The 21835-nt window shown below is 46.0% G+C and overlaps 1 protein-coding gene across 2 annotated transcripts in view; it reads right to left on the bottom strand.

The window, feature by feature from the left end:
- Positions 1–9436: 9436 nt before the first annotated feature.
- tnfsf10 (TNF superfamily member 10) overlaps positions 9437–21835 on the bottom strand; it is a 30357-nt gene continuing 17958 nt past the window's right edge. For both annotated transcript variants that reach the window (XM_068041600.1, XM_068041601.1), the window contains exons 2-5: positions 19796–19972; positions 19514–19559; positions 16065–16184; positions 9437–11035 (exon numbers count right to left, since the gene is read on the bottom strand). In XM_068041600.1, coding sequence (XP_067897701.1) covers positions 10584–11035; positions 16065–16184; positions 19514–19559; positions 19796–19972 — 795 coding nt within the window. In that variant the 3' untranslated portion in view covers positions 9437–10583. The remainder of the gene's footprint in view (positions 11036–16064; positions 16185–19513; positions 19560–19795; positions 19973–21835) is intronic.

Below are 21835 nucleotides of genomic sequence, written 5' to 3'. Positions count from 1 at the left end.
TTCTCTATCTAACCCCGTGCTGGACATGTGGGCTGTGGGAGGAAACTGGAGCACCCAGCGGAAACCCACGCAGTCACAGGGAGAACTTGCGAACTCTGCACAGGCAGTACCCAGAATCGAACCCGGGTCGCTGAAGCTGTGAGACTGTGGTGCTAACCACTGCGCCACCCACGTAGGTGTACTTAAGGGAAGCTAGTTAAGTGCATGAGGAGGAAAGGAATAGGAGGTTATTCTGATAGAGTTACATGAGGAAGAATGGGAGGAGGATTGAGTGGAGCACAAATGGCAGCATGAACTGGTTGGGCCAAATGGCCTGTTTCTGTGCTGCATTAGATTAGATTAGAGATACAGCACTGAAACAGGCCCTTCGGCCCACCGAGTCTGTGCCGAACATCAACCACCCACTTATACTAATCCCATATTCCCAACAAACATCCCCACCTGTCCCTATATTTCCCTACCACCTACCTATACTAGGGACAATTTGTAATGGCCAATATACCTACCAACCTGCAAGTCTTTTGGCTTGTGGGAGGAAACCGGAGCACCCGGAGAAAACCCACGCAGACACAGGGAGAACTTGCAAACTCCACACAGGCAGTACCCGGAATCGAACCCGGGTCCCTGGAGCTGTGAGGCTGCGGTGCTAACCACTGCGCCACTGTGCCGCCCATATTATATGTAATCCTATTTCACCTCTTCAAACTGTCCCACCATGCCTTTATCCCATTCCTTTATTCCTTTTATTATTTGTTTTCCTCTCTTCCTTCTATGAATCGCCTTCTTACATATTAGCCGCAAACTAAGTGAAAGACGGAACAGGCTTGAGGGGCTGAATGGCCTACTCCCATTCCTATCTTCCTATTTCCTTTATAAATGCAAGGTGCTATTGTGTCATGCAGCATGGCACACTGTTATCCTATGACTTGTTCTTCAAACTAAATTTGACAGCCACAAAGTTTGTGAACAAATGAATAATAAAATTAGGAAGATTATATTGGCCTTTAAAGGGGTACAGCACTAGAATTATACCAGGGTTTCAAGGATTAAATTATGAGGAGATGTTATATAAGCTTGGCTTGCATTGCCTTGAGTTTAGATGGTGGAGGTGTTTAAAATGATTAACGGATTTGATAGGATCGATAGAAACTATTTCCTCTGGTAGGGGGAGTCAGAACAAGGGGTATAACCTTACAATTCGAGCCAGACTGTGCAGGGGTGATGTCAGAAATCACTCCTTCACACAAAGGGTAGTGGAAATCTGGAACTCTCTCCCACAAAAAGCCTATGGATGCTGGGAGTCAATTGGAACTTTCAAGATTGGGATTGATAGATTTTTGTTGGGTAAGTTTATCGAGGGCTGTGGAGCCACAGTGGGTAAATGGAGCTGAGATACAGACCAGCCATGATCTAAGAGAATGGTGTAACAGGCTGAAGGGGGCTGAATGGCCTCCTCCTGTTCTTAGTGTTTCTATGTAGGATATGAAATGATAGGCAAACTGCTTGCGTGGACAACAGGAGTTGGTTAAATGGCTTAAAATCTTTGGACAATTTGACTCTCATTTGATAGGCAAAGATGGATAGACTAGTTTTCAGGGTGGGAGAGAGGGATTCCGACAACTCCTCCATGGAGTTGAGACAGCGGGGACAGGTTCGAGGGAAGAGCAGGGAATAGCAGGAGCAGCAATGGCAGAAGGATTTTTGTAGAGCCAAGAGAAGCATCTGTGCTTGTTCTGGCCCTAACAGTATTGTTGCAGCAGCTTCCCTACAGCTTACCAATAAGGTGCAGGCATCTTAACTGCACCTTACCTGCATCTTACCTGGATATGACCTACAGCACACCTGCAATGTGGGTCGCTAATTTGGCCACTGTTTGTAAAGTTCCAGTGGGCGAGGTGTATTGCATCCTTTGCCCTGTTCAAGCCCCAAGTTCCACCGGGATTGTGTGTATAATTTAGGACACTAATTTGCATTCATTAAGTAGGGTGGTACCAGTTTCAGGAGGGATAGCAGCTCGCTGGTTCTCCCACCCCTTTCAAAAGTGGCAGCAGTACTGTAAGTGATGCATTAGCAGGAACGGGACAATAAGGGGTGTGTTATGATTTTCAACATGCTACACTGCATTCCCCCCAGCACAAGGGATGTAAATCATTCCCCCCCCCCCCCCCCCATCCCCCTGAAAATGTATGAAGAGGTGAGGAAGAGGTCAGGAGTCTGGTGGAAGACACGAGCCGGTCAAAACTAGGAGCTGAGACCACCTCGCCGGCACAGTGTTGCTCTGGGTGATGGGATTAGATTAGACAGCTGCAGTTAAAGGGCTAGCACCAGCATGCACATGATGGGCTGAGTGGCCACTCTCAATGCTGTGAATTCTATGGGTAGCAGCACCAATAGGGTGATAGTGAATTGGCTGCTGCTTCTGCTCCCTGTCCGACTGCAGTGGAGTAAAATCAGGTCAAGTGTAAAATCATCCTGCTTATGAGTTATCTGTTTTACACCGCTGCCCAAAACGAATTTCACCGCCCTGAGTGTTAGCAAAGCTTTCAACCAAGGAACGGTGGAAATCCCAGTCAATTACCTGATGCTCACACATTTTCTAAATGAACAGCAGCAAGAAGTCTGGTTGGATTTGCCATTCCTGCTGTTTGAACAGCCCTGGCTCAGTGAGGAGCACTTTGTCTGCTGGGTCAGACGGTTGTGGATTCAAGTTCCATTCCAGGGACATGAGCACAAGACCTAGGCTGACACTCCCAGTGCAGCAGCAAGGGAGTGCTGTCTTTTGGGTGGGATGCGAAATCAAGGCCCCTGTCTGTCCTCTCCAGTGGATGTAAAGGTCCCATGTCCACTATTGGTTGAAGTGTGAAGGAGTTCTCCCCAGTGCCCTGGTCAGATTTATCCCTCAACCAACATCACTTGGCAAAAAAGACAAATTATCTCGTCATTTCTCATATTGCTGTTTGTGGGATCTTGCTGTGTGCAAATTGGCTGCTGCGTTTTCTACATTACAACAGTGTCTGCACTTCAAAAGTACTTCATTGGCTGTAAAGCGCTTTGGGACGTCCTGAGGATGTGAAAGGTGCTATATAAATGCAAATCTTTCTTGCTGATGCCAACTGGTGTGGGAAAGAAGTTTTTCTAACAAAGGTCAAATTAAGGATGAACACTACCATGCTGAGTTGACTTAAGAGAGTTGTGGAAGGTGAAATTAGTTTTGGGCAGGAGAAGAAAGCAGATAATGGTTAATCACTAACTGATCAACAGACAAGAGAATCCAGCGGGATGCAAACCGGTTCACCAACTTACTGTCACCCATTCTGCCTGAAGATTGATTTCATCCCCTTTGTAACGAGACCCTAATCACATGGGATATTAAACCTCAGGAGGAGTCGGCTTCAGGAGGAGAGATATCAGACCAAACCAAAGGAACATCCCACATAGGAACATTAGTTGCTCTGTGATTCAGAACTGGTTATGTTGTAGTTTTTGATTTTCAGGAAAACTGCACATTTGAAAAATATTCTCATTGCTGCTCAGTTTATCCATTTCAGATTGGCTTTCAAGAAATCATTGCACAAGTTATACATTCGAATGTTTCAGGTCTTACACTGCCACTTACTGGCAGCAGTGTGATATAGTCAGTCTGTGTGTGTGATACAGTTCATCCCTTTACATGACAAGGTTAGTCTGTGTGTGTGTGACACTGTACGTGTGTGTGAAACACTGTCAGTCTGTGTGTGTGACACTGCCAGTCTCTGATTGACACTGTTAGTCTGTGTGTGACACTGTCAGTCTGTGTGTGACACTGTCAGTCTGTGTGTGTGACACTGCCAGTCTCTGAGTGACACTGTTAGTCTGTGTGACACTGTTAGTCTGTGTGTGACTGTCAGTCTCCTTGTGACACTGTCAGTCTCTGTGTGACACTGTCAGTCTGTGTGTGTGACACTGCCAGTCTCTGATTGACACTGTTAGTCTGTGTGTGACACTGTCAGTCTGTGTGTAACACTGTCAGTCTGTGTGGGTGACACTGCCAGTCTCTGAGTGACACTGTTAGTCTGTGTGTGACTGTCAGTCTCCTTGTGACACTGTCAGTCTCTGTGTGACACTGTCAGTCTGTATGTGTGACACTGCCAGTCTCTGAGTGACACTGGTAGTTTGTGTGACACTGTCAGTCTGTGTGTGACTGGCATTATCCATGTGACACTGTCAGTGTTTATGTGACACTGTCAGTTTGTGTGAGACACTGTCAGACTGTGTGTGTGACACTGCCAGTCTCTGCGTGACACTGTTAGTCTGTGTAACACTGCCATTCCCTGTGTGTGACACAGTCAGTCTCCATGTGACACTGTCAGTCTGTGTGTGGCACTGTCAGTCTCTTTGTGACAGTGTCAGTCTGTGTGTGACACTCAGTCGCTATGTGACAAGTGTCAGTCTGCATGTGACATTGTCAGTCCCTGTGTGGCACTGTCAGTCTGTGTGTGGCACTGTCAGTCTCTTTGTGACAGTGTCAGTCTGTGTGTGACAAGTGTCAGTCTGCATGTGACATTGTCAGTCCCTGTGTGGCACTGTCAGTCTCAATATGACACTGTCAGAATCTGTATGACGCGGTCAGTCGGTGTGTGACAGTGTCAGTCTCTGTGTGACACTGTCAGTCTGTGTGTGACACTGTCAGTCTGTGTGTGTAACACTCTCCATCTCTGTGTGATACTGTCAGTCTGTGTGTGACACTGTCAGTATATTTGTGACACTGTCAGTCTGTGTGTGCCACTGTCAGTCTCCATGTGACACTGTCAATCTATGTGTGACACTGTCAGTCTGTGTGTATAACACTTTCAGTCTCCATGTGACACTGTCAATCTGTGTGTGACGCAGCCATTATGTGTAACACTGTCAGTCTGTGTGACAGTGTCAGTCTGTGTGACACTGTCAGTCTGTGTGTGACACAGTCATTATGTGTGTGTTACACTGTCAGTCTATGTGTTGCAGTGTCAGTCTCCATGTGACACTGTCAGTCTGTGTGACACTGTCAGTCTGTGTGTGACACTGTCAGTCTCCTTGTGACAGTGTCAGTCTCTGTGTGACACTGTCAGTCTCCATGTGGCACTGCCAGTCTCTGTGTGACACTGTCAGTCCCCCTGTGACATTGTCAGTCTGTATGTGACACTGACAGTCTCTGTGTGACACTGTCAGTCCCCCTGTGACATTGTCAGTCTGTATGTGACACTGACAGTCTCTGTGTGACACTGTCCGTCTCTGTGTGACACTGTCAGTCTGTGTGTGACATTGTCAGTCTCTGTGTGACACTGTCAGTCTCCCTGTGACAGTGCCAGTCTGTGTGTGGCACTGTCAGTCTCTAGGTGATACTGTCATTCTGTGTGTGACACTGTCTGTTTCTCTGTGACACTGTCAGTACCTGCATGGCACTGTCAGTCTCTTTGTGACAGTGTCAGTCTCTGTGTGACACTGTCAGTCTCTATGTGACACTGTCAGTCTCCTTGTGACACTGACAGTCTGTGTAACACTGTCAGTCTGTGTGTTACACGGTCAGTCTCCATGTGACACTGTCCGTCTGTGTGTGTAACACTGTCCACCTCTGTGTAACAGTGTCAGTCTGTGTGTGACACTGTCAGCCTCCATGTGACACTGCCCGTCTGTGTGTGTAACACTGTCCGTCTCTGTGTAAGTGTCAGTTTTTGTGTGACACTGTCATTCGCTAAGTGACAAGTGTCAGTCTCCATGTGACAGTCTCAGTCCCTGTCTGACACTGTCATTCTGTGTGTGACACTATCAGTCTCCACGTGACGGTGTCAGTCTGTGTGTGATACTGTCAGTCTATGTGGGACACTGTCAGTCTCTGTGTGTAACACCATCAGTCTGTGTGTGTAACACTGTCTGTCTCTGTATGACAGTGTCAGTCTCCGTGTGGCACTGTCATTCGCTGTGTGACAACTATCAGTCTCCGTGTGACACTGTCAGAATCTGTATGATACTGTCAGTCTGTGTGTGACAGCGTCAGTCAGGGTGTGACACTGTCAGTCTGTGTGTGACACTGTCAGTCTATGTGTGACACAGTCTGGGTGTGACACTGTCTGTGTGTGACACTGTCAGTCTATTTGTCACACTGTCAGTCTGTGTGTGACACTGTCAGTCTGTATGTGACACAGTCAGTCTCTGTGCGACACAGTCATTCTTTGTGTGTGTCACTGTCAGTCTCCATGTGACACCGTCATTCTGTGCGTGACACTGTCAATCTGTGTAATACTGTCAGTCTCTGTGTGTCTGTCAGTTTGTGTCTGACACTGTCAGTCTCTGTGTGACACTGTCAGTCTCCCTGTGGCGCTGTCAGTCTCCTTATGACAGTGTCAGTCTCTGTCTGACACTGTCATTCGCAATGTGACAAATGTCAGTCTCCATGTGACATTCTCAGTCCCTGTCCGACACTGTCAGTCTCTGTGTGAAACTGTCAGTCTCTGTGTTTGACACTGTCAGTCTGGGTGTGACACTGTCAGTCTCTGTGTGTAACACCGCCAGTCTGTGTGTGTAACACTGTCTGTCTCTGTTTGGCACTGTCAGTCTCTGCATGTAACACCATCAGTCTGTGTGTGTAACACTGTCTGTCTCTGTTTGGCACTGTCAGTCTCTGTGTGTAACACCATCAGTCTGTGTGTGTAACACTGTCTGTCTCTGTGTGACAGTGTCAGTCTCCGTGTGAGACTGTCAGCTTGTGTGTGACACTGTCAGCCTGTGTGTGTGACACTGTCAGAATCTGTGTGACACTGTCAGTCTGTGTGTGACACTGTCAGTCTATGTGTGAGACTGTCAGTTTGTGTGTGACATTGTCAGTCCCTGTGTGTGACACTGTCAGCCTGTGTGTGTGACACTGTCAGTCTGTGTGTGACACTGTCAGTCTATGTGTGACACTGTCAGTCTGCAAGTGACACTGTCAGTCTCCATGTGATGCTGTCAGTCTCCATGTGACACTGACTCTCCATATGACAGTGTCAGTCTGTATGTGACACAGTCAGTCTCTGTGTGATACTGTCATTCTTTGTGTGTATCACTGTCAGTCTCTGTGTGACAGTGCCAGTCTCCATGTGACACCGTCATTCTGTGCGTGACACTGTCAATCTGTGAAATACTGTCAGTCTCTGTGTGACAGTGTCAGTCTCTGTGTGACACTCAGTCACTGAGTGATGTGTCAGTCTGCATGTGACATTGTCAGTCCCTGTGTGGCACTGTCAGTCTGTGTGTGACAGTGTCAATCTCTGTGTGACACTGTCAGTCTGTGTGTGACACTGTCAGTCTGTGTGTGTAATACTGTCAGTCTCTGTGTGACAGTGTCAGTCCATGTGACACTGTCAGTCTGTTTGTGACACTGTCATTCTGTATAATACTGTCAGTCTATTTGTCACACTGTCAGTCTGTATGTGACACTGTCTGTCTGTGTGTATAACATTTTCAGTCTCTGTGTGAGTGTCAGTCTCCATGTGACACTGTCTGTCTCTCTGTGACACTGTCAGTCTATGTATGACACTGTCAGTCTGTGTGTATAACACTTTCAGTCTCCATGTGACACTGTCAGTCTGTATGTGACACAGTCAGTCTCTAGGTGACACTGTCATTCTGTGTGTGTAATACTGTCAGTCTCTGTGTGACAGTGTTAGTCCATGTGACACTGTCAGTCTGTTTGTGACACTGTCATTCTGTGTAACACTGTCAGTCTATTTGTCACACTGTCAGTCTGTGTGTATAACACTTTCAGTCTCTGTGTGACAGTGTCAGTCTCCATGTGACACTGTCAATCTGTGTGTGACGCTGTCATTATGTGTAATACTGTCAGTCTCTGTGTAACACTGTCAGTCAGTGTGACAGTGTTCAGTTTCTGTGACACTGTCAGTCTGTGTAACACTTGTCAGTCTGTGTGTGACACAATCATTCTGCGTGTGTAACACTGTCAGTCTCTGTGTGACAGTATCAGTCTCCATGTGACACTGTCAGTCTGTGTGCGACATTGACAGTCTCTGTGTGACACTGTTCGTCTCTGTGTAACAGTGTCAGTCTGTGTGTGACATTGTCAGTCTCTGTGTGACACTGTCAGTCTCCCTGTGGCACTGTCAGTCTCCTTGTGACAGTGTCAGTCTGTGTGTGGCACTGTCAGTCTTTGTCTGACACTGTCAGTCTCTAGGTGACACTGTCATTCTGTGTGTGTAATACTGTCAGTCTCTGTGTGACACTTGGAGTCAGTTGGTGAGTTACGCGCCACAGAATTGACAGCCTCTGACCTGCTCTTGGGGCCACAGTATTTATGTGGCTGGTCCAATTCAGTTTCTGGTCAATGGTAACCCCCAGGATGTTGATAGTGGAGGATTCAACGATGGTAATACGATTGAACATCAAGGGGACATGGTTAGATTCTCTCTTGTTTGAGATGGTCATTGCCTGGCACTTGTCTGGCGTGAATGTTACTTATCACTTATCAGCCCAAACCTGAATGTTGTCCAGGTCTTGCTGCATGCAGGCACGGACCACTTCAGTATCTGAGGAGTTATGAATGGTACTGAACACTGTGCAATCATCAGTGAACATCCCCAATTCTGACTTTAGCTTGGAGGAGCGGTCAATGATGAAAGAGGTGAATATGGTTACTTATCAGTTCTATTCACCAAATCACAGAAAGAGGCCATTCGGCCCATCTGACCAGCAGAGTATTCCCAGCATTTCTTGTTTTTATTTCTCTCTATCTACTCTGTCCAGACCCCTCATGATTTTGAATACCTCTATCAAAACACCTCGCATCCTTCTCTCCACCAAAGAAAAACAGTCCCAACTTCTCCAATCTATCTTCGTAACTGAAGTTTCTCATCCCTGGAACCAGTCTCATGAATCTGTTTTGCACTCTCTGTAATGTCTTCACACCTTTCCGAAAGGGTGGTGCCCAGAACTGGACACAATACTCTAGTTAACGCCAAACCAGTGTTTTCCACAAGTTTGACATAACTTCCTTGTTTTTTGTACTCTGTGCCCCCATTATTGAAGCCTAGGATGCTGTGTGCTCTCCAACCACCCTGTGTAATGCAACTAAGATTGAGTCACACTCCTGGTCACAGTAGACAGCAGGCCATGTGCCATGTGATTCTTCATGGCCGGCCATCAGACTGCCTGTTCCATCCTCTCAGCTGAGGTCAGGGCGGGCTGGAAAGAAAACTGGGAGTAGATATCCCTGTTCCTGGGGCTATAGAGTCTCCTGGGTGTTGTAAGTACAGGAAAATTTGGTGAGGGAGAAGGAGGGCTGCATACCCAAGCAGAGCTGTCCGAATTTTCCAACCAGGAAACTAAACGGATGGGATGTTGGGTGGGCTCCCTCACAGGCATGCACTTTCTCCTCTCCTGAATTTCCTGCATTCGCTGATCCAATAACATCATGAATATTTGCCAACCATTGAAGAAAACATTGTTTATAGCAGAAAAAAAAGGGTTCCTGTACATATATATATGCGTCATTACAATTGGACACTCGACATATCATTTTACTCGGGTCGAATTTTTTTTCTGCACACAAAGAATGTAAATTGCTAATTTTTTCACTGTCCACAGTCGCTCGTTAGTTGAAGTGTACACTGACACTGCATGTCCCACTAACCATTACACACCAGGGTGGTACATTTTATCAGTCACACTTCTGCGCAGTCTGAAAATGGTGGGCAGTGACGCCAGACTTCCCTGCCAATGGAATGGGCCTCCTGTCAGAGGCACGGAGGCCTCTTCACTTCTCATGTTCCCTCTCTTGCTCTGGCTGTTGTTTCAAACAAATTCTTGGGGAGTATTAGCAGCTTGAACTGGTCTTTTGGGGCTCAATCACATCGGACCATAAGCTGTCAGAAACCTTTTAGCGTCGTCATATTAAAAAGAATGGGGGCAAGGGGAAGGGAGCGGATATTTTACGAGCCCATGACTCATGCCCAGTGGTGAGGACTCGTGAAATGACCCCTCCAAATTCCTTTATCAAGGTGAGGGAACAGAAGACTTGTTTACTTTGGGACTTGGGATCAACAGTAAGCACTCCCAGGAGAGGTACAGCACAGGTTGGATACAAGGTAAAGCTCCCTCTGGTCTGCTCAGAACCATAACCTCACAATTTGCATTTTCTGCCAACATTTTCCACATTGTTTCTGTAGTTCAGTTGGAGATAAGCAATTCAGTGTCAATTTGAGGGTACTTTATTTTTGTGGCCACACTTTGAACTCTGGGTCTTGACTGCTCAACCTCATTGCCAACTGGACCTCTGCAGTCAGCAGGAAAAGTTGGAACTGAACCCAGGTCCCAGGGAAGAATGGACACTACACCTTCCATCCAGTCCCCCACAAGCATCCTGAGCTGGGTCTATGGGCCTCAGCTCTCTGGGGACCGAGGGACCAGTTTGATAGCACAGTTATGATTGGTGTCTTCAAGCTGGTACTGAGAACTTGCAAAGCCAAGTTGACCTTCATGCAGTCTCCTGTCCTACAAGATCTGTCATGACTGAGATCATGGGTGAAATGAGCCAAATGGGCATTGGGATTCACAATAGTTCCACTTTCCCTAGCTGTCTAACTGACCAGAAACGCTCCAAAAAAACTGGATCCTCCAGCCATATCAACCAAGCTGATGTTGCTGACAGTCACAAATATTCTGTCGAGGTATTTCAGTTCAAACACTCCACCCTGGTAAATGGAATGCAACCCGTATTCCTTGTTTTTAGCCCAGCATGTTGTCCTGGTGTTTTTCATTAATAGGATGGGTTCGGGGTAGGAGGTGCTCTTGTAGATATACTGAACCATCTGTTTATTTCTGGGTACTGGCAGCGCGTCGTCTGCACTGGAGCCTCTCTCAACAACGGCTTCGCGATATCGGAAGTAGGTCTGGCCATAGATGTAATAGAGTCCGGTTTTTGGGACTATCAGTTCTCCGTCCTTGTATTCCACACTGTGTAGAAACGCCAGTCCTCTCTGGGGCTCCCATGTCTGTATTTTCTGCCCCTGAAGTTTTCTTGACACTGGACCTGCAACATTAACACGGTAAATATTGAGTGACATTGCGCTGGCCGAAGATTTAACCGCAGTGGTGAGTGGAACATAGGGCGGGATCTTCTCAGGGCAGTGGAGGGGGCTTTGGAAGTGGATGCGCGGAGAATCTTTGAAAGTTGCGCGTTGGATCGGCCCCCTGCCGCACTCTCGCCTCTGGACAATCTTGCTGGGGGCGGTTGCCGTGGGAATTGGCAACCTGCTCCAAGGAGGCACGCAGTCAATTAGGCCACTTAGGGGGCATTTCCAGAAGCCCGTGGCATCTTCCCAATGTCAGACGGGTATCCCGCTAAAGCCGGAACCTGCTGGCTACCTGGAGGTAGTCCCCCTCTCAATCCCCAATCGCGGAGCTGCTGGGATGTGAAGGTCACAGATGCTGCCCAGAAGCAACTGTGTGGAGGAATTCCCCCTTCGCACATCGGCAATCTTTCCTGATATCACCCCTGAATTGCTTAGCTCTAATCTTTTGCCCCCTTGTTCTGGACTCCCCCCACCAGAGGAATTCGTTTCTTTCTATCGACCTTATCAACTCTTTTATTCATCTTAACCACCTCAATTAGATCACCCCTTAATCTTCTATACCCAGGAAATACAAGCCCAATCTATGCCATCTGTCCTCATAGTTTAACTCTCTCAGCCTGGACAGTAGCAAAGTTCTTATCTGCAGGATAGGACAGACAATAAATATCCTCATCAGAGAGTCAAGCCTTACCTCACTTCTTAACCTCTAACCTCTGTTGTAACCTTTCTTAGCCTAGAAGATGCTCTTGGTTATATCAACAGATCAATCCTTGCTGTGCTGATATTGCATTCTCCTGGCTACTGTAAGAGGCATTGCCTAGATGTTCCTAAATGGCTTTGTCTGATGTGGCTCAGTAGACAATACACTTGCCTCTGATTTGGTATGTTGTGGGTTCAAGCCCCACTCCAGAAACTTGAGCCCGTAAGTAAGGTAAATGCTAGTACTGAGGGAGTTTCAACAGGCAATTTTTTTCAAATATATATATATAAGCCAATCTATCATTGTTAATTGTGGGAGCTTGCTGTGCATAAATTGACTGCCACGTTTCCTACAACAGTGACTATATTTCCAATGTACTTCACTGGCTGTAAAGTCCTTCGGGACATCCTGAAGTCTTGAAAGGTGCTATAAAAATGCAAGTCTTTTTTCCTCCCACACTCTTCTCCCCTCCAATCTATAGGTTTTCATAACCCAAAACTTCAGTAACATAAGAAATAGGAGCAGGAGTAGGCCATTCGGCCCCTCCAGCCTGCTGCACCAGCCAATAAGATCATGGCTGATCTTCTACTTCAACTCCACCATCCCCTACTATCCCCATTTCCTTCGATTCCCTTAGAGTCCAAAAGTCTCAGGATAAAGGGAAGGCCATTTAGGACTGAGATGAGGAAAACTTTCTTCACTCGGAGGGTTGTGAATCTTAGGAATTCTCTACCCCAGGGAGCTGTGAATGATCAGTCACTGAGTATATTCAAAACTGAGATCAATAGATTTTTGGACTTCATTAATCGCTAATAAAAAAAAAATCAAATCATAAGATACCACGAGGTAGGTTCAGGACAAAAGTTAGGGCTTGTGATATCAGGAAACAAATAGCTGAATGTGTCGTGAAAAATTAAAAGCAGACAGTAAGGGTAAAGGGTAGTTATTCAGACTGAAAGGAAGGCTGAAAGCAGTGTTTCAGTGATCAGGGCTGGGACCATGGTTATTCCTAATTTACATTAATGATTTGGACAAGGGAACAAGTAATGTAATAGAATTGTTATTAAAGTGGGGGGATACAGCTAACACTGAGGAAGAATGCAACCTAATACATTAGAAAACTTGCAGACTGAGCAGTTAAGTGGCAAATGAAACATACATAAATGTGGGCTGATGCAGTTTGTTGGAAAAATAGAAACATCACCTGTGCATTAGAAAATAAACGGAGTACAGGGAGTCAAGAATACAGGTGAACAAATCATTAAAAGCAGCATCACAGGTCAACAATGTTAACAAAGCACTGGGTCTTATTTCTCGGGGTATAAAATTCAAAAGGAGTGAAGTTATGTTAAACTTGTATCGGAAGCACCCTGGTCAGGTTGCACTTAAGAGTGCAGTCCAACCGAGTTACAGCGGGAGACTGGGAGGAGCTCCAGTGCTGTTGTGCTGTTGCAGTGCACAATCCGGTGCAAAAAAATTCCTTTTCTTTTCCTTATTTGTCAATAGTTCGTCAGTCGGTGTCATCTTCTTCCCAGAAGGTTGACTGTCCTGGATCTCCACCTCTGTCTTGTGCTGCCCTTGCACATTCTGCACTGGTAAACTGCATCCAGTCCATTATATCAGTCATCTTTATCTGTTATGTCTGCTCTAAAGAGTTTGAGACAAAACATTGCCCAGATTCTTAATATAATACTGACAATTTGACTGTGGGGTGTGTGTGAGTGTGTGAGTATGTATTCCCAAGTGCGCGTGTGTATCTATATCTCTGAGAGTGTGTGTGTGTGTGTCTCTCTATCTCCGAGTGTTTTGTGTGTGTGTGTGTGTGCCTCTGTATCTCTGGGTGGTTTTGGCTGTGTGTGTGTGTGTGTGTGTGTGTGTGTGTGTGTGTGTGTTTGTATCTCCGAGTGTTTTGAGTGTGTGTGTGTCTGTCTCTCCGAGTGGTTTTGAGTGTGTGTGTGTGTCTGTCTCTCCGAGTGGTTTTGAGTGTGTGTGTGTGTCTGTCTCTCCGAGTTGTTTTGAGTGTGTGTGTGCCTCTGTCTCTCCGAGTGGTTTTGAGTGTGTGTGTGTGTCTGTCTCTCCGAGTGGTTTTGAGTGTGTGTGTGTCTGTCTCTCCGAGTGGTTTTGAGTGTGTGTGTGTGTCTGTCTCTCCGAGTGGTTTTGAGTGTGTGTGTGTGTCTGTCTCTCCGAGTGGTTTTGAGTGTGTGTGTGTCTGTCTCTCCGAGTGGTTTTGAGTGTGTGTGTGTGTCTGTCTCTCTGAGTGGTTTTGAGTGTGTGTGTGTGTCTGTCTCTCCGAGTGGTTTGAGTGTGTGTGTGTGTCTGTCTCTCCGAGTGGTTTTGAGTGTGTGTGTGTGTCTGTCTCTCCGAGTGGTTTTGAGTGTGTGTGTGCCTCTGTCTCTCCGAGTGGTTTTGAGTGTGTGTGTGTGTCTGTCTCTCCGAGTGGTTTGAGTGTGTGTGCGTGTCTGTCTCTCCGAGTGGTTTTGAGTGTGTGTGTGTGTCTGTCTCTCCGAGTGGTTTTGAGTGTGTGTGTGCCTCTGTCTCTCCGGGTGGTTTTGAGTGTGTGTGTGTCTGTCTCTCCGAGTGGTTTTGAGTGTGTGTGTGTGTCTGTCTCTCTGAGTGGTTTTGAGTGTGTGTGTGTGTCTGTCTCTCCGAGTGGTTTGAGTGTGTGTGTGTGTCTGTCTCTCCGAGTGGTTTTGAGTGTGTGAGTGTGTCTGTCTCTCCGAGTGGTTTTGAGTGTGTGTGTGCCTCTGTCTCTCCGAGTGGTTTTGAGTGTGTGTGTGTGTCTGTCTCTCCGAGTGGTTTGAGTGTGTGTGCGTGTCTGTCTCTCCGAGTGGTTTTGAGTGTGTGTGTGTGTCTGTCTCTCCGAGTGGTTTTGAGTGTGTGTGTGCCTCTGTCTCTCCGGGTGGTTTTGAGTGTGTGTGTGTGTCTGTCTCTCCGAGTGGTTTTGATTGTGTGTGTGTGTGTCTGTCTCTCCGAGTGGTTTTGAGTGTGTGTGTGTGTCTGTCTCTCCGAGTGGTTTTGAGTGTGTGTGTGTGTCTGTCTCTCCGAGTGTTTTGAGTGTGTGTACGTGCCTCTGTCTCTCCGAGTGGTTTTGAGTGTGTGTGTGTGTCTGTCTCTCCGAGTGGTTTTGAGTGTGTGTGTGTGTCTGTCTCTCCGAGTGTTTTGAGTGTGTGTACGTGCCTCTGTCTCTCCGAGTAGTTTTGAGTGTGTGTGTGTGTCTGTCTCTCCGAGTGGTTTTGAGTGTGTGTGTGTGTCTGTCTCTCCGAGTGGTTTTGAGTGTGTGTGTCTGTCTCTCCGGGTGGTTTTGAGTGTGTGTACGTGCCTCTGTCTCTCCGAGTGGTTTTGAGAGTGTGTGTGTGTCTGTCTCTCCGAGTGGTTTTGAGTGTGTGTGTCTGTCTCTCCGGGTGGTTTTGAGTGTGTGTGTGTGTCTGTCTCTCCGAGTGGTTTTGAGAGTGTGTGTGTGTCTGTCTCTCCGAGTGGTTTTGAGTGTGTGTGTGTGTCTGTCTCTCCGAGTGGTTTTGAGAGTGTGTGTGTGTCTGTCTCTCCGAGTGGTTTTGAGTGTGTGTGTCTGTCTCTCCGGGTGGTTTTGAGAGTGTGTGTGTGTCTGTCTCTCCGAGTGGTTTTGAGTGTGTGTGTGTGTCTGTCTCTCCGAGTGGTTTTGAGAGTGTGTGTGTGTCTGTCTCTCCGAGTGGTTTTGAGTGTGTGTGTCTGTCTCTCCGGGTGGTTTTGAGTGTGTGTGTGTGTCTGTCTCTCCGAGTGGTTTTGAGAGTGTGTGTGTGTCTGTCTCTCCGAGTGGTTTTGAGTGTGTGTGTGTGTCTGTCTCTCCGAGTGGTTTTGAGTGTGTGTGTGCCTCTGTCTCTCCGAGTGGTTTTGAGTGTGTGTGTGTGTCTGTCTCTCCGAGTGGTTTTGAGTGTGTGTGTGCCTCTGTCTCTCCGAGTGGTTTTGAGTGTGTGTGTGTGTCTGTCTCTCCGAGTGGTTTTGAGTGTGTGTGTGTGTCTGTATCTCCGAGTGGTTTTGAGTGTGTGTGTGTGTCTGTCTCTCCGAATGGTTTTGAGTGTGTGTGTGTGTCTGTCTCTCCGAGTGGTTTTGAGTGTGTGTACGTGCCTCTGTATCTCCAGGTGTGTATCTGCGTCTAAGTGCGCGTTTGCCAATCTCCTGCTGTAACTCCAGTGTGAGATTGGTGTAAATCCTGGTGAAATGGTCATTTACAGTTTCACTGGGGTTTCTGCTGAAGTTACACTGGGAGATCAGTGTTAGCTGTGAGGTGTCTCTGAGTATACATGTCTCACCTTCCAGCGGGATTGACCTGGTCTTGTAGTTCCCAGTCAGATGAGCTGCAATTTTTTGTACAGTTGGCTGTGTGCCTGATCCTGACTGAGTCAGATATGGAAGGAAACGAGACACTTCACCTAAAAGGGGCAGGAAGAATTCACACATTATCTCAGTGATTGATTCACTGTCCAATTTTATCTTCATCCCTCTCTCTCTCCTCCCTGCCTTCATCTCTTTCCTTTCAGTTTCCCCCTCCTTCTCTCCTGAAGACATTGACTCCTTGCTGGGTCACACCTCTACAACCATTCTTCACTTGCGAGTGCTGGCTGACTATTCAGCAACAGGTACCATCATATTCCACCCCATGAGACAAGTGCACCCTGATGTTGTGCATATAGACTTTCAAAAGGCGTTTGACAAAGTACCACATTAAAGACATGTCAGCAAAATTGAAGCACATGGAATTAATGGGGCAGTGGCAATGTAGATGCGCAATGTACAAAACTGGCTAAGGGACAGAAAGCAGCGAGTAGTGGTGAACAGTTCTTCAGCAGACTGGAGGGAGGTATACACCATTATTCCCCAGGGATTAGTATTAGAAACACTGTTCTTTTTGATATATATTGATCACCTGGACTTTGGTGTACAGGGCATAATTTCAATGGTTTGCAGGTGATACAAAACTCAAATGTAGTAAACAGTGAGGAGGAGAGTAACAGACTTCAGGAGGACACAGAGACTGGTGAAATGGGCAGACACAGAGCACATGAAATTCAATGCAGAAAAGGGCAAAGTGATACCTTTTGGTAGGCAGAATGAGGAGGCACAATATAAATTAAATGATACAATTTTGAAGGAATGGAGAGACCTGGGGTATACGTACAAAAATCATTGAATGTGGCAGAGAAGTTAATGTGGCTGTTAAACATATGGGATTCTTGCCTTTATAAATGGAGGCATAGAGTACAAAAGCAAGGAAGTTATGATAAACCTTTATAAAACACTGATTATGCCTGGACTGGTCAATTTTTAGCATCATACTTCAGGAAGGATGTCAATGTATTTGCTTGCCATTTCAACACTCCCCCCCTGCTCTCATGCTCACATCTCTGTCCTGGGATTGCTGCAGTGTTCAAGTGAACATCAACGCAAGCTCGAGGAACAGCACCTCATCTACTGATTAGGCACACTACAGCCTGCCGGACTGAACATTGAGTTCAATAATTTCAGAGCATGACAGCCCCCCATTTTACTTTCATTTTTAGTTGTTTTTTCTTTTTTCTTCTTTTTTTCTTTTTTACATTTTTTACAACCTTTTTTTTTGCATTTATTTCATTTCATCTTATTTTGTTCAGTTTGCTTACCCACTGTTTTTTTTCATGTTTGCACTTGCTGCTGTTCAATATTCAGTCCGTTAACACCCATTCTGTACTAATGCTTTGTCTTTCAACACACCATTAACATATTGTTTGCCTTTGTTCCGTGACCTTTTGGTCAGCTATGTGGCCTTGTCCAATCTGCACCTTCTCCTTTGTTATCTCTTGCCCCACCCCCACCTCACTTGCTTATAACCTGTGACATTTTTAATATTTGTCAGTTCCGAAGAAGGGTCGCTGACCCGAAACGTTAACTCTGCTTCTCTTTCCACAGATGCTGCCAGACCTGCTGAGTGGTTCCAGCATTTCTTGTTTTTATTTCAGATTTCCAGCATCCGCAGTATTTTGCTTTTATTATTATGTCAATACATCTGCATGGATTAAGTATAAGTTAACAGACCGAAAACAGAGAGTAGGAATAACTGGGTCATTTCTGGGTTGGCAGGCTGTAATTAGCAGGGTACTGCAAGGATCAGTGTTTATCAGCTTTTTAAAATCAATATCAATGGCTTGGATGAGGGAACTGAGTGTAACATATCCAAGTTTGCTGACGATATCAAGTTGAGTGGGACAGTAAGCTGTGAGGAGGACGCAAAGAGGCTGCCAAGGGATATAGACAGGTTAAGCGAGTGGTAAAAACATGGCAGGTGAAATACAATGTGGAGAGGTGTGAAGTTATCCACTTTGGAAGAAAAAAAATAGAAAAGCAGAGTATTTTGTAAGTGGTGAAAGACTGAGACATGTTGATATTCAAAAGGGTATTGGGTGCTTATGTACACAAATAACAAAGATAAGGTGCAGGTACAGCATGCAATCAGGAAAGCAAATGTTATGTTACAAAAGGATTACAAGAAGTCTAACTACAATTATACATGGCCTCAGTGAGAGCACACCTTGAGTAATGTACACAGTTTTGGTCTGCTTACCTAAGGAAGGATATACTTGCCTGGGAGAGAGTGCAACAAAGGTTCACTAGATTGATTCCTGGGGTGAGAGGTTGTCCTATGAAGAGAGATTGAGTAGACTAGGCCTATATTCCCTAGAGTTTAGAAGAATGAGAGGTGATCTCATTGAAACATACAAATTTCTTGAGGGGCTTGAGAGAGTAGATACTGAGAAAATGTTTCCTGGCTGGGGAAATGTAGAACATGAGGACACAGTCTCAGGATAAGGGGTCTGGGATGAGGAGAGGTTTCTTCACTCAGAAGGTTGTGAATCTTTGGAGTTCTCTACCCCAGAGGGTTGTGGATGCTGAGTCGTTGAGTATATTCAAGACTGAGATCGATAGATTTTTGGACACTGAGGGAATTAAGGGATAAATTAGGAAAGTGGAGTTCAGGTAGAAGATCAGCCATGATCTTATTGACTGGCAGAGCAGGCTCGAAGGGCCGAATGGCCTACTCCCGCTCCTATTTCTTTATGTTCTAAAGCCTTTGAGAGGATGCAGAAGATATTTACTAGAATGGCACCAGGGATGAGGAACTTCAGTTATGTGGAGAAGCTAGGAAACTGGGGTTAGAGCAGAGAAGGTTCAAGGGAGCTTTAGCAAAGGTATTCAAAATCATGATGGGTCAATTGGCCTCCTTCTGTGCTGTAAGATCCTATAATTATCAGAGAATCTGTTTTAAGTGATGTTGGTTGAGGTGCAAATATCGACCAGGACACCTGGGAGAACTCCCCTGCTTTTCTTTAAATTAGCGCTACGGGATCTTTCATGTCCACTTGAGATGGGGCCTCAGTTAATGTTTCATCCGAAAGACGGCACCTCCGGCAGTGCAGCACTCTAACCCCGGTACTACACTGGAAGTGTCAGCCGACGGTTTGTGCTCAAGTCTCTGAGTGGGTCTTGAATTGAGGCTGATCGAGAACTCAGAGGCAATAGCACTGAGTCTCAGCTAACATAATAAACTTGTAAGTGTTGGACTCCTGACTCTAGAACCCTTCTAGTAAGCAGACAAGGACTGCAGCCTCCGTCTATCCCGACACAAGAGATTTATTTCCAAATTCACACACTAAAGCAGAAGTAGAACTACCAAATCGAACAATTTCTTAGGAAGAAAGGGAAATGCAGAGAATCAAAATGTACTTACCCTTTACAATAACAGACATGTCCCGTTCATATTGATTGGATATAGTCTGGAAAAGGATTTAACCAAACAAAGAGTAAGCTTTTAAAAATATACATTTTCTCCAAATAAACTCTCTCCACCTTTAAGAAGCCTCTTAAAAGCAATCTCGCTGACCAAACCTTTGGTCATCTGTCCTAGCTGTAGCTCGGCGTTTTTGTTTGATATTCACTCCTGTGAAGACCTTGGGGATAGTTTCTTACATGAATGGTGCTATATAAATGCAGGTTAATGTTGTTATTTTACCTTTTCTATCAGCTGCTGGATCTGTGCTCGGAATTTCCAGCAGAGGTCCTCATTCCTTCCCGTTTTCTCCCTGCTCGGATAGGCAAATAATTCCTCAACTCCCATGGAGCCAGCATGAAGATCCAGTATGTCCCCCATTAGGCAGGTCATGCTGCTTTTGGAGAACTTTTCCTGTACCTGGAATGAAGCATGAAAGATGCAAGATGAAGCCGGGTACTGTATATCTAATTACCTCTTCCCACCCACCCCCCCCGCCCCACATCTCTCCAATTCCCTCTTTCTTCTGCATGCATCAAGCCACTCCTTAACTCTATCCATGTTCTCCACTTCATACCATGTGGCAGTGAGGTCTGTTAATTGTATATCAACTATATTCAGGTGGTGGGTATTAATTGGGGACTCACCTCTTTCTTTCATGGGATGTGAGCATCCCTGGCCAGGGCAGCATTTATTGCCCATCCCTAATTGCTCTTGAAAAGGTGGTGGTGAGCCGCCTTCTTGAACCGCTGCAGTCCATGTGGTGTAGGTACACCCACAGTGCTGTTAGGAAGGGAGTTCTAGGATTTTGACCCAGCCACAGTGAAGGAACGGCGATATAGTTCCAAGTCAGGATGGTGTGCAGCTTGGAGGGGAACTTGCAGGTGGTGGTGTTCCCATGCATCTGCTGCCCTTGTCCTTCCAGGTGGTAGAGGTCGCAGATTTGGAAGGTGCTGTCGAAGGAGCCTTGGTGCAGTGCATCTTGTAGATGGTACGTACTGTTGCCACTGTGCATCGGTGGTGGAGGGAGTGAATGTTAGTGAATGGTGTGCCAATCAAGCATGTTGCTTTGTCCTGGATGGTGTCGAGCTTCTTGAGTGTTGTTGGAGCTGCACCCATTCAGGCAAGTGGAGAGTATTCCATCACACTCCTGACTTGTGCCTTGTAGATGGTGGACAGGCTTTGGGGAGTCAGGAGGTGAGTTACTCACCGCAGAATCCCAGCCTCTGACCGGATCTTGTAGGGATAGTACTTATATGGCTGGCCCAGTTAAGTTTTCGGTCAATGGTAACCCCAAGATGTTGATGGTGCTTATATAAAATGGAGCAGGCTGAAAGGGGCTTTTTATGGAGGTGCACAGTGTATATAATGTGTATATGTGTAATGTGTATAGTGTATATGATGTGTATATGTGTAATGTGTATAGTGTATATGATGTGTATATGTGTAATGTGTATAGTGTATATAATGTGTATATGTGTATATAATGTGTATATGTGTATATAATGTGTATATGTGTAATGTGTATAGTGTATATAATGTGTATATGTGTATATAATGTGTATATGTGTATATAATGTGTATATGTGTATATAATGTGTATATGTGTAATGTGTATAGTGTATATAATGTGTATCTCTGTAAACAAGAGCTTGTATGTGAATAAAGATTCAGCTCCAGCGTTCTATCCTTTATCACCTGGCTAGCTGAGCTTTGACAAGTTCCACATTCTCACCATGCTCTGTGTAAAGAAATTTGATCTGTTAGTGGTTATCTTAGAGATATATATATGTATATATATCCAGGACAAAGCAGGCCATTTGATTAGCACCCCATCCACAAACATTCACTCCCTCCACTAACAGCACACAGTGGCAGCAGTGTGTACCATCTACAGTGGCAGCAGTGTATACCATCTACAGTGGCAGCAGTGTGTACCATCTACAGTGGCAGCAGTGTGTACCATCTACAGTGGCAGCAGTGTATACCATCTACAGTGGCAGCAGTGTGTACCATCTACAGTGGCAGCAGTGTATACCATCTACAGTGGCAGCAGTGTGTACCATCTACAGTGGCAGTAGTGTGTACCATCTACAGTGGCAGCAGTGTGTACCATCTACAGTGGCAGCAGTGTGTACCATCTACAGTGGCAGCAGTGTATACCATCTACAGTGGCAGCAGTGTGTACCTTCTACAGTGGCAGCAGTGTGTACCATCTACAGTGGCAGCAGTGTATACCATCTACAGTGGCAGCAGTGTGTACCATCTACAGTGGCAGCAGTG

The sequence above is a fragment of the Heterodontus francisci genome, chromosome 11 (genome assembly GCF_036365525.1).
Source record: "Heterodontus francisci isolate sHetFra1 chromosome 11, sHetFra1.hap1, whole genome shotgun sequence".
Classification (NCBI taxonomy): domain Eukaryota; kingdom Metazoa; phylum Chordata; class Chondrichthyes; order Heterodontiformes; family Heterodontidae; genus Heterodontus; species Heterodontus francisci.
This window is presented reverse-complemented; position numbering and strand designations above follow the sequence as displayed.